This window comes from Bombina bombina, chromosome 10 (assembly GCF_027579735.1).
Source record: "Bombina bombina isolate aBomBom1 chromosome 10, aBomBom1.pri, whole genome shotgun sequence".
Lineage (NCBI taxonomy): Eukaryota > Metazoa > Chordata > Amphibia > Anura > Bombinatoridae > Bombina > Bombina bombina.
In genome coordinates this window covers 102,656,514-102,674,991 of record NC_069508.1, presented here as the reverse complement: position 1 = coordinate 102,674,991, position 18,478 = coordinate 102,656,514, and the positions used below count along the sequence as shown (strand labels likewise).

At 42.1% G+C, this 18,478-nt stretch overlaps 1 protein-coding gene across 7 annotated transcripts in view; it reads left to right on the top strand.

Moving 5' to 3' along the window:
* The window catches only part of RALGPS2 (Ral GEF with PH domain and SH3 binding motif 2), a 619,002-nt gene that overhangs the window by 358,063 nt on the left and 242,461 nt on the right, over positions 1–18,478 (top strand). For all 7 annotated transcript variants that reach the window (XM_053693284.1, XM_053693289.1, XM_053693287.1 and 4 more), the window contains one exon: positions 1,600–1,726. In XM_053693284.1, the coding sequence (XP_053549259.1) occupies positions 1,600–1,726 (127 nt within the window). The remainder of the gene's footprint in view (positions 1–1,599; positions 1,727–18,478) is intronic.

Sequence of the window (18,478 nt, the reverse complement as noted above, 5' to 3'; positions counted from 1 at the left end):
TATTGCAGACACTTTTTTGGGGGACAAGTTTTGAAGTCCTATTATAATTTAACCTTCAAAATGAACAGAACTGCTCATACACCCTTTACTTTACGAAAAACAAGGAAGATGTCCTTAATGGGGCATTCATGTCTAATAATGCTCTAGTTTGTTAGAGAATAATGTTGTTGTTAAAGTAATGTTAATTTCAAGCTGCGTTTTAAAGTGAAGGTAAGCTTTGGTGAATGAAAGCCCGTTTTTTAAAAATACTATTAAAAACAGGGGCATTTTCATTCATCAAAGTTTACAAAGCAGCCGTTTTGATTAAAAACTTACCTTTTTTTCTTTTCACAGCCAGAGCAGCTTCCCCCTCCTGGAAATCCTCTCTTCACACGTCAGCAATGACTAATCCGGCTTCCTCCAATCATGGATTTCCCCCCAGGGGAGTCATTGCCTGAGGCCATGCTGTGATTGGAGGAAGCCGGATTAGTCATTGCTGACGTGTGAAGAGAGGATTTCCAGGAGGGGGGAAGCTGCTCTGGCTGTGAAAAGAAAAAAAGGTAAGTTTTTAATCAAAACGGCTGCTTTGTAAACTTTGATGAATGAAAGTGCTCCTGTTTTTAATAGTATTTTTAAAAAATGGGCTTTCATTCATCAAAGTTTACCTTCACTGCAGAGAGTTTAAACATACAGTTAAAGTCACAATTAGAAGCCACATTGTGGTGTTGATACTTTTGAGCAGAACAGAACACAGCTGGGGAGCCAATCAGAAAAGACAAACTCTCCTAACCATCAACCACTCGCCAAATTCTGCCCAGGGAGCTTTTTTTGCCAAGAGTTTTTATTTAATATTAACATGCACTAAAAAGACCTTTTAATATTACACTACAGTGTCCCTTTCTTTGCTTTTTTCCTCCTGAAATCTTGGTAAATGAAAGCTACTGGTAATTATGCTATGTTTGTTTGAAAGGCTGATCTACTTGTGCACCCAAACCCTGAAAATAATACACAACTTGCCATTTGAATAATGAGGTTGATTCCAATTTATCGAAAAAAATAATGGGATAAATTTAAAAAATAAATTAAAAAAAATTGTCTGAACAAAATGTTCCATCACAATTAGAAACACAAACTGGTTCCAAACTGCATCCAAAATCAGTAATTGTCTCATTGCCTTGTTATTTGGCACCTCGGCAAAAATTTGTAAAGTGGGTCAATTCAATAACAGCATTGTTAACAGACCTGTATATACTTCTCTAGTTGTAATTGATTATATTTAAGGCTTTGTATACAGTGTGGAAAACCATGCATAGCTACATGCGGCAACAGGGAACTATTTGTTAAAGAACCATTTCAACACTTTGCTCCCTTGAGAATTTTCCTCTTGACATACTTTGTGTGTCCTAAGCTGGTGTGGTTGCAGTAAGGTTTTTTTTTTTTCTCTCAGAGGAAAATCTAGAATGTGTTTAAAATACAGGAGCAAAACACAAAACATTAGGAAAAATTGTTTTTGTTCTGTTGTGCCATGCGTATGGTATGGTTCAGGAAATTATAAGTGTGTTAGTACATTGCAAATTTTTCTTATAACAAAAACCCAATCAACTTATGTTTGTTTTTCAGCTTTTAAGTCGCAAAGATAAGACCACCTTTGAGAAACTGGAGTATGTAGTTAGTAAAGAAGATAATTACAAACGCCTCAGAGATTACATAAACAGCCTGAAGATGACTCCTTGTATTCCATACTTAGGTAAGCCCAAAGGCTCCTCCTCTTTTTCTCACCATTATCTTTCAGCATGTTGGGATCTGCTGCATATTCATAGGCAGCAATAAAACATCCCAACTTTCCTTCATGTAAGAAAATGTGAAATCATTGGTTTCTTTAATGTATGTTTTTTCTTCTTAAACGGGGAGAGTCCGCAGCTGCTTTCATTACTTTTGGGAAATACAGAACCTGGCCACCAGGAGGAGGCAAAGACACCCCAGCCAAAGGCTTAAATACCTCTCCCAGTTCCCTCGTCCCCCAGTCATTCTATGCCTTTCGTCACAGGAGGTTGACAGAAAAGTGTCAGAAGTTTCGGTAGTCTCTTATGGAGGTTAGTACTCTTTGGAATGGGACTGGAGTTTTAAGTAGTCCTGTCAGTCTCTCAGTGAGAGCATGGATGAAAGTTGGAGTCCGGAGATGCAGGGAGAGTCTTTCTGCGAAAACCATCCCGACTCATATTAACAGCTCCATAAGCAATCAACTTTGACTATTTTCGCTGCCTGCTTTTTTCACTCAAGTCCATGTCAGAAACAACGCTACTATCTGTCACACTTGAAGGGCCATGTTCCCATTCCACGGCGTAGATTCTGGTAAGATCATTTCATTTTATTTTCATTATGGAAATGTAATGTATGAAGAAGTCAGGGTCCCAGTGGGACTCCTTTTATCTTATGGAATCAAGGGTTAATATCTCCTGAGGGGGGTTATTGAACAGGGGGGGGGGCTTTAATCATGTTTGTTATGTGAATCGTCTCCTAATGTGTAGTGATACTTGGGCTTGTGTCTTTTTCAGAGCATAGGCCTTTATGAAGGTTGCGCGGTCTTATAGACTGGCACGCTTTTTCTTGGACTGCTGGGTGCACCTCGTGCCCAGGCGTGGTCACGCTCCTGTCGTCCATTTCTGTATCATGACCGTGTGGCGACGGAGAGATTCTGTTTCGCTAGAGTCTAGGTCGTAGGAGGTAGTGAGTGCCCCAGCCATTGGGGGTGTAAGAGGGTGCTGTTTCTTTTTTGTCTATTTATATTTTCCAAGTTATGGAGGATTCTGATTTTTTGGAGATTGATGTCTCTGATTCAGATTCTTCTTCTTGCGAAGAATATGAAAGGGCCCGGGTGATCTATGTCCATGAGTTATGTTCCGAAACAGCTTTTTAGTGCTCTGCTCTCCAGTATCGGGGATCTTAGAGTCCGCTGAGCCTTCTGCCCCTGGGGATTCCGTTTCCTGCAAAGTGCGCGCCCCAGAACCTTCCTTTGCTGCACAGGCAGGTGTCCCGAATGCCGTTTATCCTTCTCCGGAAGGTGGCTTGTATGATTGCTGGTGTTAAATGGGATTAATTTAAGATCAACTGGAGCTTTTATTGCAAATAAATTAAATTTCTATACGTTGAACTGGGACAAAGTTCACCAGTATATGATCAAAGATTACCAGTATATGAGACTTTTTACTGCAGTCAGCTGAAATGAGATTATTTGTGAAGCGTTGTCTATGGACAAACTGCTGTCTTACATCCCTTGAGGGGGTGGAGAGCATCAAATACAATTTGTGAAGGATATGTTAATATAAATGAGTGCAGATTTACAATATTTTGCTGTTACAAAATATTTTATAGGGATTTTATTTTGTGTTTTAAACAACAATAATTCTAGACGTCCCAAACGTTTCAGATCTTTTGGGTCTGTTACAGTTTGAGAGGTCTGCCCAATTACCTGCCCCCTGTCCTGGGCTGTGGTTCTGGTTTCTGGCTGCTGCCCTGGCCCTGTCAAGGACGCACCAGAACCTGCTGGTCTTGTTGTCGCCCTCCCTTTCCATCCCTGCCCACAAAGTGCCTGTAAACTGCTGCTCACATCTCCCAATACCTCCTGTCCTGGAAGGAGGGTATGTAATAGTCAAAATTGCAACATATGTGCGTATGCCCTGAAACACAGATTGATCAAAGCATTTTTGCCAATAGAAGTATACTACAAAAATGCTTCTATTCAAAACTGAAATGCACTCAGCATTTCTGAGCGTTATGCCCATTTAACAGAAAAGTTATGGTTATATAAGGGACAAATGGCTGTTTTTAAAACTTATGAAAAGTTAGATTATTTTTCTGTAAATACTCTTGTAGTTTTGTGTTTATAATAGTAAACAAAGGATGTCCTATTATTCTGATCCTATTGATCAGACTTATTTAGGTTTGATGTTGCTTTCAAAATCATAGTTAGTCTTTAAAAATTGGTGAGTTGTATTTAAATGCGGGATGCAAATACAAAAAACCCCCACAGATCAGCTTTATTCTTTTACTCGGACATGCAGCTATGCAGTCACCCCAAGGTTTAATAAAACAGGTCCTGCTACCCATGCTTAAAGGGACTTGAAACACGTTGATATTGTAATATATAATGTTCGCAAGCCTAACCCTGCTGGTTGTATGTGCCTAATTAAAATCAGCATAAGATACTGAAATGTAAGTTTCTTTCCTATGACATGGAGAGTCCATAACGTCATTCCAATTACTAGTGGGATAGTCAACTCCTGGCCAGCAGGAGGAGGCAAAGAGCACCCCAGCAAAGCTGTTGTGTAACTTCCCTTACCCATAATCCCCAGTTATTCTCTTTGCCTCTGTCAATGGAGGTTGTGCGAAGTTGGTGTCTGAAGAAATTAATATTTTTATGGGTACTTTTCCCTGCAAGCAAGGATTGGGGTCTAGCTGTGTCCACGTAAATCTCTTGAGTAGGAATAGTGGTGGCTTTTAGCAGTTAAAAGGCGGCGAGAAAGTCTTTGCTTTACTTTTAACACTTTGCTACCCCTTTGTGGAAAGCCAGAGTTGGTTACTCTGTTCTTTCTTTTCCTACAGGTCCATGACAGGGAGCGTAGTGCCTGCCACACCTAAGGATCAGCATCTATTATGCAGTTGAATCTAAGGTAAGTGCCTTTGCCTTCTAGGTACACAAGGACAGCAGCACTTAAGAGATTAACACTCTTTTTCAGATCCTTTTTTATCTAAGGGACATAATAATCCTTATTTAATAAAAGACAATATTTTTGGCACATGAAATATGGAAACTGTTTAATATTTATTTAGCATGAGACATGAGGGAAATATTTCTCTCATTTGGCTAAGGGATGTGAAGTGTTAAATAGTAAGGGATAACCTTTATTATTTATAATGAGACTATGTATGAGGCTTTGGGCTGTTTAGGGCTTATTGACGTGAAGCGGTAAGACGTTTTTAGACTGTGCTTTATACTTGCGCTTTTTTTCTCTGCATAGAGATGTTGGGCACTTAAAGCCCCGCTCACGTGACTCCCGCACTTCTGGTTTAGCTGAGTGGTGCCGTTGCGACCTCAGTTGCTACACAGGAGAGAATCAGCTCTTCAAGTTTCGGCTGTATTTTCCTATTCTGCCCAGATCGTTTAAGATAACAAGGTCTCTTCAAGGAGTCTGTTTTTTCTCTTACTAGTGAGGTATTACTTTTGGCGGTAGGAGCCTCAGGCAATCTGAGGTGTTTTTTGTCTAAAAGTTTTCTTTATATGTTTAATATTAACATTTTATTTTTCATCTATTTTATTTATTTTTTGTATTTGCTTAATTCTTTAATTTTAATTTGCAAATACTTGTGGTTAACCATGGACTCAGAAAAGCATCAGTCCATCTCCATGGATAAATGTTAACTTTGTTTAGAGGCCCAACTTTTTTAAAAATTGTTTTCCCTATGCAATTTTGTTCCTCTTGTTTAACCAAGACTTTGACATTTAAGGATACATTACTCCCTTCTGAGCCCTACTGTCTCTCAGCTTTCTCCTCAAACGTCCCAAGCCTTAATTGTTTCTCATACTGTGCCTTCTGTGTGCTCTCATCCTCCTGGGGGGGTTTATCTATCTGGGGATTTTGCAGCTCAGATTTCTTCTGCAGTAACAGCGGCTTTGTCAGCTCTCCCTTCATCGGGTAAGCATAAGAGAAAATTTAAATATTTGCCTGATACTAAGACTTCTGACTCTAGGACTGCATTAGCCAATCTTTCTTAGATGTCTGATGAGGAGAATAAGTCAGTAGATTCTGAAGGTGAGATCTTAGACTCTGACACTCTAGCAGAAAAATCTTCAGAAACTGAAGAGGTTAATTTTAGATTTTAGCTTGAACACCTCCGGTTACTACTGAAGGAGGTTCTAGCTACTTTAGATGACTTTGAGCCTTTAGTTGCTATCAACCCCACAAAGTCTTCTAAATTGGATAGAGTTTATGATTCTCCATCTCCTGAGGAGGTTTTTCCTGTCCCAAGGAAGATGTCTGAATTATTGTTTAGGATTGTGATATACCAGGGGTTCCTTTTCCCCTTCCCCTGTTTTTAAGAAGATGTTTCCTGTTGCTGACTCTATTTGTGACTCATGGCGCACTGTTCCTAAAGTTGAAGAAGCTTTTTCTACTCTTGCCAAGATAACTACTATTCCTATAAAGGATTGTGGCTCTTTTAAGGATCCAATGGATAAGAAGCTAGAAGCTTACTTAAAGATGTACATCCATCACGGATTACAGTGGCAAACTGCAGCGAGTATTGTCATGATTGCGGGAGCTGCATCCTATTGGTGTGATGCTTTGTCGGATCTTATTGCAGAGGTAACTATGATAGAGGAGATCCAAGATAGGATCAAAGCTCTCAAATTGGCCAATACCTTTATCTGTGATGCCAACATGTAGGTAATTCGACTGGGAGCTAAGATGTCTAGTTTAGATGTATTAGCACGCAGAGCTCTGTGGTTAAAATCTTGGTCGTCCAACGTTTCTTCTAAGGCCAAGCTTTTGGCTTTACTTTATAAGGGAAAGACTCTGTTTGGACCTTGTCTGGCAGAGATAATTTCAGAGATTACTGGTGGAAACGGATCTTTCCTACCTCAGGACAAAAAGAATAGACCTAGAGGTCGTTAGACTTCTAATTTTCGTTCCTTTCGTAACTTTAAAGGACAAAAGTCTTCATTCTCCTCTTCCAAACCTGACCAATCAAGATCCACTTGGAAATCCAGCCAGCCCTAGAGGAAGGAAAAACAGAACAAGAAGCCTTCTGCTGACTCTAAATCAGCATGAAGGTTCCGCCCCCAATTCCAGTATGGATCAGGTGGGGGCAGGCTTTCTCTTTTTCGTCAAGCCTGGATACACAATGTCCCAGATCTTTGGGCAGTGGACATAGTATCCCAGGGTTACAGAATGGGATTCAAGTCTTGCCCTCCAAGGGGCAGATTTTGTCTGCCAAGTCTATCCTCAAACCACATAAAGGAGGCCTTCTTAAACTGTGTAAAGGAGCTATACTCCCTGGGAGTTAATGTTCCAGTCCCTCTAAGAGGACAGGGTCTAGAATTCTTTTCAAATCTATTTGTGGTTCCCAAAAAGGAGGGAACTTTTCGGCCAATTCTAGACCTCAAGTTTCTCAACAAATTCCTCAGGGTTCCGTCCTTTAAGATGGAAACTATTTGTTCCATTCTTTCTTTTTGTACAGGAAGGTCAGTTTATGATGACCATAGACCTGAAGGACGCATACCTTCATGTTCCCATTCACAGGGAACACCATCAGTATCTGAGGTTTGCCTTTCTGGACAAGCACTTCCAATTTGTTGCACTTCCATTTTGTTATGAGCTGCTTATTCTATTTTCATTATTTTATGTTTAACCAAACTTTTTTTTTCTTTTACTGAACTCTTCTCTAAAACTGCAGATATATTACGTCTGTATTTTCCAGCAAGCAATTCACTTATAACCTAATAAGCTACGTATCTGCATTTTTCTAACAACTTGCTTCTAACCTAATAAGTTACACAAACATATAACTTTGTTTTGACTTTTCTCATAGATTGTTTTCTAAATATCTTAAAATCAAGGCCTCTTTGTATAGTATTATTTTTCCAACACAATTAGCCTGGCCAAATTCCAAGAAAGCATATATTACTAATTCTAACATAGAGAATCTGTTTTTTTAGCAATCGCTAATCACATGAGATTTATTAGCCAATTAGCTGTCTGCTTTGTAAGGAACTGCAATAGTATAACAATGCATGTAGATCAAAATGTGTTAGTCTTGCGTTGCTTTGTTTTTGTGCTGGGACACTGTTGCAACAGTGTAATAAAGATCACCCCTCCTGGGGTTAGCCTTTGTTTGCTGAATATCTGGTCTGGACCTTTTTATTACTGCACCTGAGACGAGCTCACTCACAACAATTTGGTCTGGCCATGACTCCCAGAATATTCACAAAAGTTCTGGGGGCGCTATTGGCAGTGATCAGATCCAAGGGAATTGCTGTGGCGCCTGTTACGGTACCAACAGTGTACCAAGGTTAATATCAGATGAACAATGTCCTGCATAGGGAATCAGCAATTCACAACCCAGCCAGTTTTCAGGTTTAAAACAGAATGACATTTATTAAAGGCTAGATGCCTAGTATTTATACAGGTTTGACACCCCCCCCCCAGATGGGGGTTGAAAGACTGTTGTACATTACATGGAGGGAACAAGCCCTTTGACATGATACAATAGAATTATATTACTTAAACACTTCAACCACAAGACACTCTTGGCCCTTCTTATCACTTAGGCGTTTTCTCTCTGGAGGTGATCAAACAATAGAATGCTTAGCACTAATTAGATTATAGCTGGAGCCAGCAACTCTGTCTTTAGAAATTAGTTTCTTAGCTAAACACAATTAACTCCTTCAGTCCTGACAGAAGGGTCTGTCACATATCTCCCCCGTTGTGGAACACTCCGGCAGACCCGGCTTGACCCTTTGGCGGGTCAACCTGGGGATGACTGGACTAGGAGGTGGTAGGCATGTCAGTTTGCCAGGACAATCCATCTGTATTCCCGTTATGAGAGAGAATTCCTGTCCATACAAAGAAGGGTTCAACTTCCTCAGTGCCCAGACTAGGGCTGAACAGTCCTTCAAAATCCCATCAGCTTCTTTACGAGTTTTCTGTACCTGCTCTTTATAGGTATCCACAATCCCTTCATACTGACATAGGGTGCCCTTGAGTTGCTGCACCTCACTATGAGCCAGCGTCAGCTTCTCCTCAAGTGTCGCTAAGTTTGTCTTTAAGGTTTCATGTCCCACTCTCAAGCTGGTGTTTTCTGCAGTCTGTCGGTGCAGCTTGTCTAGCAGAGATTCACGTTCTAAAAGTGCTTTTTCCTCTGCGCTCCTCTTCTCCTTCATCAGCGCATTGTAACGGGACCTCCACATATCAATAGCGGATAGAGATTTACTGAGCTCAGCGTCCTGGGGCTTAGCAGCAGGTGGGTCAGTCTCTGCTGCACGGATCTGGGCACGGGTAGTCACAGAGTTAACATCAGCGGGACCCATAGGAGCGTAGGCAGAAACAAGGGGGGCCAAGTCATTTCCAAGAAGAACATCAGCAGGTAAGTCCTTCTTGACCCCCACATTCACAGGTCTAGCGCCCACTCCCCAATCCAAATGTACCCTGGCAACAGGTAGGCTGAACACATCGCCCCTTGCTACCCTCACAGCCACAGTGTCTCCAGTGTACTGTTTCTCAGACACCAAGTTCTTTTGAAGCAAGGTCATGGTAGCACCAGTATCCCGTAGACCACTGACCTTCTTCCCATTCACTTTAACCAGTTGCCGGTTATTCCGGTGGGCAGCTTGCACAAGGTCTGCCTCATGTAGGATGCTCCAGCATTCTTGCGCCTCTACGTAGCGGGCCGCAGGCTGAGGATTACGTGGGATTCCGCCGGCAGGTCTTCTCCAGGACTGCGCTTGGTTCGCTGCGTTTAGGGGACACTCTGGTCTTTTGTGCCCTAGTTGCTTACATCCAAAGCATCGAATCGGTTGTGAGTAGCCCCGCGAATTGAACCGGGCTCTCTGAGGGTAGTTCGTGGCCAGAGGCCGTGTGGTATAGCGGTGCGCCGGGGTTTGGTAACTGGCAGCTGCTGGGGTGACTGGGGGTCTGTACTCCACTCTAGCAGGGGGCTTAGTGGTAGCAGTGTCCAGTTTGCGGGCATCCGTATACTCATCTGCCAAGCGAGCCGCTTCCTGCAGGGTGGAGGGTTTACGGTCCCGAACCCACTCTCGAACTCCTGCGGGTAACTTGTCGAAGCAATGTTCCAACAGGAATAGCTGCAGCACCTCTTCCCCAGATATGGCTTGGCACCCCGCTATCCAGTGAGCTGCTGTGCGGTGCACCTTACATGCCCACTCAAGGTAGGAATCTCCAGCTAATTTAACAGTGTCTCTGAACCGCCTCCGGTATGCCTCCGGTGTAACCGCATACCTGGAGAGCAGAGCCTTTTTTACAGTATTATAATCCCTGACTTCCTCATCTGGAATGGCCCGAAAAGCCTCTCTGGCCCGGCCGGATAATTTTCCAGATAATATCGTGACCCAGTCCTCTGCGGGTACCTTGTGTAGTGCACATTGCCTCTCAAAATCCGCAAGGTACCCATCAATCTCTCCTTCTGTTTCCAGGAAGTTTTTAAAAGCAGCAAAATTTACTTTTCTCTTTTCCATCTTAGTCAGTATTGTAATAATCCCCCTCTTCCTGAGGTTACTGGCTTGTGTAGTTGCTCTTCTGGGCGATAAGGTTCATTCCGTCGCTGCCACCAATGTTACGGTACCAACAGTGTACCAAGGTTAATATCAGATGAACAATGTCCTGCATAGGGAATCAGCAATTCACAACCCAGCCAGTTTTCAGGTTTAAAACAGAATGACATTTATTAAAGGCTAGATGCCTAGTATTTATACAGGTTTGACACCCCCCCCCAGATGGGGGTTGAAAGACTGTTGTACATTACATGGAGGGAACAAGCCCTTTGACATGATACAATAGAATTATATTACTTAAACACTTCAACCACAAGACACTCTTGGCCCTTCTTATCACTTAGGCGTTTTCTCTCTGGAGGTGATCAAACAATAGAATGCTTAGCACTAATTAGATTATAGCTGGAGCCAGCAACTCTGTCTTTAGAAATTAGTTTCTTAGCTAAACACAATTAACTCCTTCAGTCCTGACAGAAGGGTCTGTCACAGCGCCTTATCTAGACGACATCTTGGTTCAGGCGTCATCTTTTCAACTAGCCCAATCTCATACAGAGATGCTGTTGTCTTTACTGCGTTAATCAACAAAAGGGGAGTCCTACACACCATGCAAAGAAACTGTGCAAGCCTGAAGGTCGACTTACCGCATCCAGTCCCTGGGGGGTGGTCCGTTCTTCCTTCTGGCCTCTGGACACAGGATATCATCTGTATGCATCTACCGATATCACCTCCTGTTATCCTGCGATACCTTATCGCCCGTGTTGTCCAGGAACTGCTTGAGTCTGCCAGCTGTGCGTCTCGGTGCCGGCCACACCCCCTTCAGATGCGTGTGGTTTGCGCAATTGGTCGTCAGTCCAGGACGTCACCACCCGGTCTGAATTCTGATCCAATCCAGGGAGGGAGGAGGCAATCCACCAGGGGAGCGCCTTCGTCACTGCGGGGGAATCCGGTTACCAATGATACAAAATAAGAGGACAGGAGCACCGGTAGATGAGAATTTCAGCGTTTATTGTCAAATAACGCTCAATTAGTAAAGCATAAAGTTTATAATACAACGGAAGGTTTCTTGACAGTGCTTCAGTTGATTCTGACAGCAGCTGATTGTCCAAAGTAGTGGGAGGAGGAAAGAAACAGCTGACACGTTTCGGCTATTCAGCCGTAGTCTTAGCTGATAAAATCTGTAAAAACAAGCGCCCTTTTTCAAGGCCCAATCCTTCTCCCATTGGACAGCCAGTTGAGCCAATCCCTGCTCACTGTCAATTACAAGCTGATTGCACTTTCCACAAAACCTTCCGTTGTATTATAAACTTTATGCTTTACTAATTGAGCGTTATTTGACAATAAACGCTGCAATTCTCATCTACCGGTGCTCCTGTCCTCTTATTTTGTGTCTTTACTACGTTCCCACAGGTGGAAGGGGAATTTGGAAAAAAGTTATCTTGTTCCATCTACCAGTGTGTTTTCTAGGGACTATAATAGATTCCCTGTCCATGAAGATTTTCCTGACGGAGGTCAGAAAAACTAAATTCTTGCTTCCTGCCTTTCTCTCCAGTCTGGCTTTTGTCTATCTGTGGCTCAATGCATGGAGGTGATTGGTGTGATGGTGGCATCCATGGACATCGTTCCTTTTGCTTGGTTTCATCTACGACCGCTGCAACTTTTTATGCTCCGTCAATGGAACGGAGACCATTCAAATTTATCACAGAGGATAAATCTGGACCTTCAAACAAGAGACTCTCTTGTGGTGGGTGTCACAGGAACATCTGTCTCGCGGAACTTGCTTTCTGAGACCTTCCTGGGAAATTATGACTAGAGACACCAGCCTGTCAGGCTGGGGAGCAGTTTGGGGTCCTTTAAAGGCTCAGGGCCTGTGGTCTTGGGAAGAGTCCTCTCTTCCCATAAACATTTTGGAGTTGAGAGCTATCTTCAATGCCCTATCAGCGTGGCCTCAACTGTCTTTGGTCCGGTTTATCAGATTCCAGTCGGACAACATCACCTCAGTGGCTTACATCAACCACCAGGGAGGGACTCGGAGTTCCTTAGCCATGAAGGAGGTGACTTGCATTCTGCAGTTGGCGGAGGCCCACAATCGTCTTCTATCTGCCATCCACATTTCAGGAGTGGACAACTGGCAGGCGGATTTTCTGAGCGGACATGCCTTTCATCCCGGGGAGCGGGCTCTCCATCCAGAAGTGTTCTCTTAGATAACCCTCAAGTGGGGGGTTCCAGATTTGGATCTGATGGCGTCCTGCCAAAACGCCAAGGTTCCAAAGTACAGTTCAAGGTTAAGAGATCCTCAGGCCGTTCCGATAGATGCTCTAGCGGTTCCTTGAAGGTTTTCTCTGGCATATCTGTTTCCTCTGTTTGCTCTCCTTCCACGAGTCATTGCTCGTAACAAACAGGAGAGCATCAGTGATCCTAATAGCTCCTGCGTGGCCTCAGCATGGATCTGGTTCGCGGACATAGTAAGGATGTCATCTCTACCTCCTTGGAGGTTACCTCAGAGGAAGGACCTTCCACTTCAGGGTCCTTTCCTTCATCCAAACCTAGATTCTCTGAAGCTGACTGCTTGGAGATTGAACGTCTAATTTTGTCTAGATGTGGTTTTTCTGAAGCAGTCATTGAAACTATGATTCAGGCTCGTAAACCTCTCAAGATTTACTGTAAGATATGGCATACATATCTTTATTGGTGCAAATCTAAGGGGTTTTCCTGGAGCCGGATGAGGATTCCCCCGGATTTTGTCTTTTCTTCAGGATAGCCTGGATACGGGTTTATCTGTCGGTACTCTAAAGGGTCAGATTTCTTTATCCTTTTGCACAAACGTCTGGCAGACTTACCAGATGTTCAAGCCTATGTACATGCCCTGGTTAGAATCAGGCCTGTGTTTTAAGCCTGTTGCTCCCCCGTGGAGCCTTTATTTAGTTCTTAAAGTTTTCCAGCAGACTCTGTTTGAGCCGATGCATGTTGCTGATATAAAATTGTTATCCTTGAAGGTTTTGTTTCTTGTTATTTCTTCCACTCGCAGAGTGTCTGAGCTTTCTGCTCTGCAGTGTGATTAGCTGTACCTTATTTTTCATGCTGATAAGGCGGTCCTTTGTACTAAATTGGAGTATCTCCCTAAGGTGGTGTCAGAGCAAAACATTAATCATGAAATTGTTGTTCCTCCTTTTTGTCCTAATTCTTTTCAAAAGGAACGTCTTTTGCATAACTTGGATGTTGTGCGGGCTCAAAAATTTTACTTACAAGCTACTAAAGATTTTCGGCAATCTTCTGCCCCGTTTGTTGTTTTCTCTGGAAAGTGTAAGGATCAGAAGGCCACTTCTACTACTCTGTCTCTCTGGTTGAGTAGATTTGATTAGTTTGGCTTATGAGACTGCTGGACAGCAGCCTCCTTAGAGACTTATGGCTCATTCCACTAGGGCTGTCTCCTCTTCTTGGGCTTTCAAAAATGAAGCTTCTGTGGAACAGATTTGCAAGGCAGCAACATGGGCCTCTCTGCATACTTTTTCCAAATTCTACAAATTTGATACTTTGGCCTCGGCCTCCTGCCTTTTTTTACCTACCTGTCCATTCCGTGTCCTCTAGCTTGAGTATTGGTTCCCACTAGTAATTGAAATGACGTTGTGGACTCTCCATGTCATAGGAAAGAAACCTGGCCACCAGGAGGAGGCAAAGACACCACAGCCAAAGGCTTAAATACCTCTCCCACTTCCCCTATCCCCCAGTCATTCTTTGCCTTTCATCACAGGAGGATGGCAGAGAAGTGTCAGAAGATTTTCAGAGTTTTTCCTCAGGAGGGGTATATGTCCTTCGATATGGGACTGGAGTTTTAAGTAGTCTTGTCAACCTCTCAGTGAGAGCACTGACAAAAGTTAGAGTCTGGAGATGCAGGGAGAGTCTTCCTGCGAACCCATCTAGATGCATATGAGCCAACGGCTCCTTAAGCAACCAGTGTTGACGAGTTTCATTGTCTGCTTTTTCTTCACTCAAGTCCATGCAAGGAGCGATGCTACAATACTGTCACACTTAAGAGGCTGTGTTTCTGTTCCACAGCACGGATTCTGGTAAGATAGTTTCAATTTTTACATACAGGGAGTGCAGAATTATTAGGCAAGTTGTATTTTTGAGGATTAATTTTATTATTGAACAACAACCATGTTCTCAATGAACCCAAAAAACTCATTAATATCAAAGCTGAATATTTTTGGAAGTAGTTTTTAGTTTGTTTTTAGTTTTAGCTATTTTAGGGGGATATCTGTGTGTGCAGGTGACTATTACCGTGCATAATTATTAGGCAACTTAACAAAAAACAAATATATACCCATTTCAATTATTTATTTCTCTTGTTGAGTGTATCCAGTCCACGGATTATCCATTACTTATGGAATATATTCTCCTTCCCAACAGGAAGTTGCAAGAGTCCACCCACAGCAAAGCTGCTATATAGCTCCTCCCCTAACTGCCATATTCAGTCATTCTCTTGCAAGCCTCAACATAGATAGGAGGTTGTGAGAGTCTGTGGTGATTTATACTTAGTTTATTCTTCAATCAAAAGTTTGTTATTTTTAAATGGCACCGGAGTGTGCTGTTTTTCTCAGGCAGTATTTGGAAGAAGAATCTGCCTGCGTTTTTCTATGATCTTAGCAGACGTAACTAAGATCCATTTGCTGTTCTCACACATTCTGAGGAGTGAGGTACTTCAGAGGGGGAATGGCGTGCAGGTTTTCCTGCAGAAAAGGTATGTGCAGTAAGATATTTTTCTAGGAATGGAATTGACTAAGAAAATACTGCTGATACCGAAGTAATGTAAGTAAAGCCTTAAATGCAGCGATAGCGACTGGTATCAGGCTTATTAATAGAGATACATACTCTTATAAAAATGTGTTTTAAAACGTTTGCTGGCATGTTTAATCGTTTTTTAACGTACATTGGTGATAACACTGTAATGTTGGTATAGCCTTAAATGCAGTAAAAGCGACTGGTATCAGGCTTATTAATAGTGATACATACTCTTGTAAAAATGTGTTTTAAAACGTTTGATGGCATGTTTAATCGTTTTTTAACATATGTTTGGTGATAAAACTTATTGGGGCCTAAGTTTTTTCCACATGGCTGGCTTAAATTTTGCATAGAAACAGTTAACTGAAGCTTCCCACTGTTGTAATATGAGTGGGAGGGGCCTAATTTAGCGCTTTTTTTGCGCAGTTAAAATTACAAAATGAATCATCCAGATTCCCTCAGCAGTCCCATGAATACTACAGGACATTTCTAAAGGGCTAAAAAGACTTCCAAAATCGTTTATAGGGAAGGTAATCCACAGCTCTGCTGTGGCAGTTTTGTTGTGTCTGTTTTTAAAAACGTCTGTCGTTTTTTTGATCTGTTTTTTGCATTAAGGAGTTAATCATCCATTGGCAAGTGGGTGCAATGCTCTGTTACCTTATTACATGTACTGTAAACATTTCGTTTGTTTTACTGCCTTTTTTCACTGTTTTTCAAATTTTGACAAAATTTGTTTCTCTTAAAGGCACAGTAACGTTTTATATATTTGCTTGTTAACTTGATTTAAAGTGTTTTCCAAGCTTACTAGTCTCATTATTAGTCTGTTTTAACATGTCTGACATAGAGGAAGCTCTGTGTTCATTATGTTTTAAAGCCATGGTGGAACCCCATCTTAGAATGTGTACCAGATGTACTGATTTCATGTTAAACAATAAAGATCATTTTTTGTTTTTAAAAACATTATCACCAGTGGATTCTGTCGTGGGGGTAGTTATGCCGACTAACTCTCCCCACGTGTCAGACCTTTTGACTCCCGCTTTAGGGACTCACGCTCAAATGGCGCCAAGTACATCAAGGGCACCCATAGCGTTTATTTTACCAGGGGATTCTGTCGAGGGGAAAGTTATGCCGACTAACTCTCCCCACGTGTCAGACCCTTCGACTCCCGCTTCAGGGACTCACGCTCAAATGGCGCCAAGTACATCAAGGGCGCCCATAGCGTTTATTTTACAAGACATGGCAAAGGTGGTGAATAATACTCTGGCAGCAGTATTAGTCAGACTACCTGAAATTAAAGGAAAGCAGATAGCTCTGGGGGTAGATACAGAGCATACAGACGCTTTAAGAACCATGTATGATACTACCTCACAATATGCTTAGTCTGTGGGTGATTTTTTTGACTCAGGGAAGATGATTTAACCTGATTCTGATATTTCTACATTTAAAATTTATGCTTGAGAACCTCCACTTGTCGCTCAGGGAGGCTTTGGCTGCTCTGAATGAATGTGTACAATCGCAGGGCCAGAGAAATTGTGTAGACTGGATAAATAATATGCAGTGCCGGTGTGTACTGATGTTTTTCCAATACCTAAAGAGGTTTACTAAAAATTTTTTTTAATAAGGAATGGGATAGACCAGGGGTGCGGTTCTCTTCCCCTCCTATTTTTTAGAAGAATGTTTTCTAATAGTTACCGCCACACGGGACTTCTGGCAGACAGTTCCTAAGGTGGAGAGAAGAGTTTCTACTCTAGCTAAGCGTACCACTACCTCTGGCGAGGACAGTTGTGCTTTTTAGATCCAATGGATAAAAAATGTTTATTCAACAGGGTTTTTATCCTGCAGCCCCTTGCATACATTGCTTCTGTCACTGCTGTTGCGGCGTTCTGGGTTGAGTCTCTTGATGAGGCTTTACAGTTAGCGACTCCATTGGATGAATATATTTGACAAGCTTATGCTAGCCAATTCCTTTGTTTTCTGATGCCTTTGTTCATTTGACTAGACTAACGGCTAAGAATTCTGTTTCTCCAACATAGGTGTGTCCGGTCCACGGCGTCATCCTTACTTGTGGGATATTCTCTTCCCCAACAGGAAATGGCAAAGAGCCCAGCAAAGCTGGTCACATGATCCCTCCTAGGCTCCGCCTTCCCCAGTCATTCTCTTTGCCGTTGCACAGGCAACATCTCCACGGAGATGGCTCAGAGTTTTTTGGTGTTTAAATGTAGTTTTTATTCTTCAATCAAGAGTTTGTTATTTTAAAATAGTGCTGGTATGTACTATTTACTCTGAAACAGAAAAGAGATGAAGATTTCTGTTTGTAAGAGGAAAATGATTTTAGCAACCGTTACTAAAATCGATGGCTGTTTCCACACAGGACTGTTGAGAGGAATTAACTTCAGTTGGGGGAAACAGTGAGCAGACTTTGGCTGCATGAGGTATGACACATTTCTAACAAGACTTGGTAATGCTGGAAGCTGTCATTTTCCCTATGGGATCCGGTAAGCCATTTTCTTAATTTTCAATATAAGAATAAAAGGGCTTCACAAGGGCTTTAAAGACTGGTAGACATTTTTCTGGGCCAAAACGATTACTATATAAGCATATTTAATGGTTTATAACTTTGGAGAGTTATTTTAATCTTGGCAATTTTGTTAAAAAAACGGACAGGCACTGTATTGGACACCTTTTTCACTGGGGGCCTTTTCTAGTCATAGGCAGAGCCTCATTTTCGCGCCACTAATGCGCAGTTGTTTTTGAGAAGCAAGGCATGCAGATGCATGTGTGAGGAGCTCAGATCCACTGAAAAAGCTTATTGAAGGCGTCATTTGGTATCGTATTCCCCTCTGGGCTTGGTTGGGTCTCAGCAAAGCAGATACCAGGGACTGTATAGGGGTTAAATGTAAAAACGGCTCCGGTTCCGTTATTTTAAGAGTTAAAGCTTTCAAATTTGGCTTTATGACACTGTGGTGAAATTTTGGTGAATTTTGAACATTTCCTTCATACTTTTGCGTATATTCAGTAAAAAAGTGTGTTCAGTTTAAAATTTAAAGAGACAGTAACGGTTTTATTTTAAAAACGTTTTTTGTGCTTTATCAAGTTTATGCCTATTAACATGTCTGAACTATCAGATAGACGATGTTCTGTATGTTCGGAAGCCAAGGTTCCTATCCATTTAAATATATGTGATGAATGTGACAAACAAAGTAGGGACAATGATGCCACTGATAATAATGTTGCCCAAAATGATTCCTTAAGTGAGGGGAGTAAGCATGGTACTGCATCATCCCCTTCTATGTCTACACCAGTCTTGCCCACTCAGGAGGCCCCTAGTGCATCTAGTGCGCCAATCCTCCTTACTATGCAACAATTAACGGCTGTAATGGATAATTCTATTAAAAACATTTTAGCCAAAATGCCCACTTATCAGCGAAAGCGCGA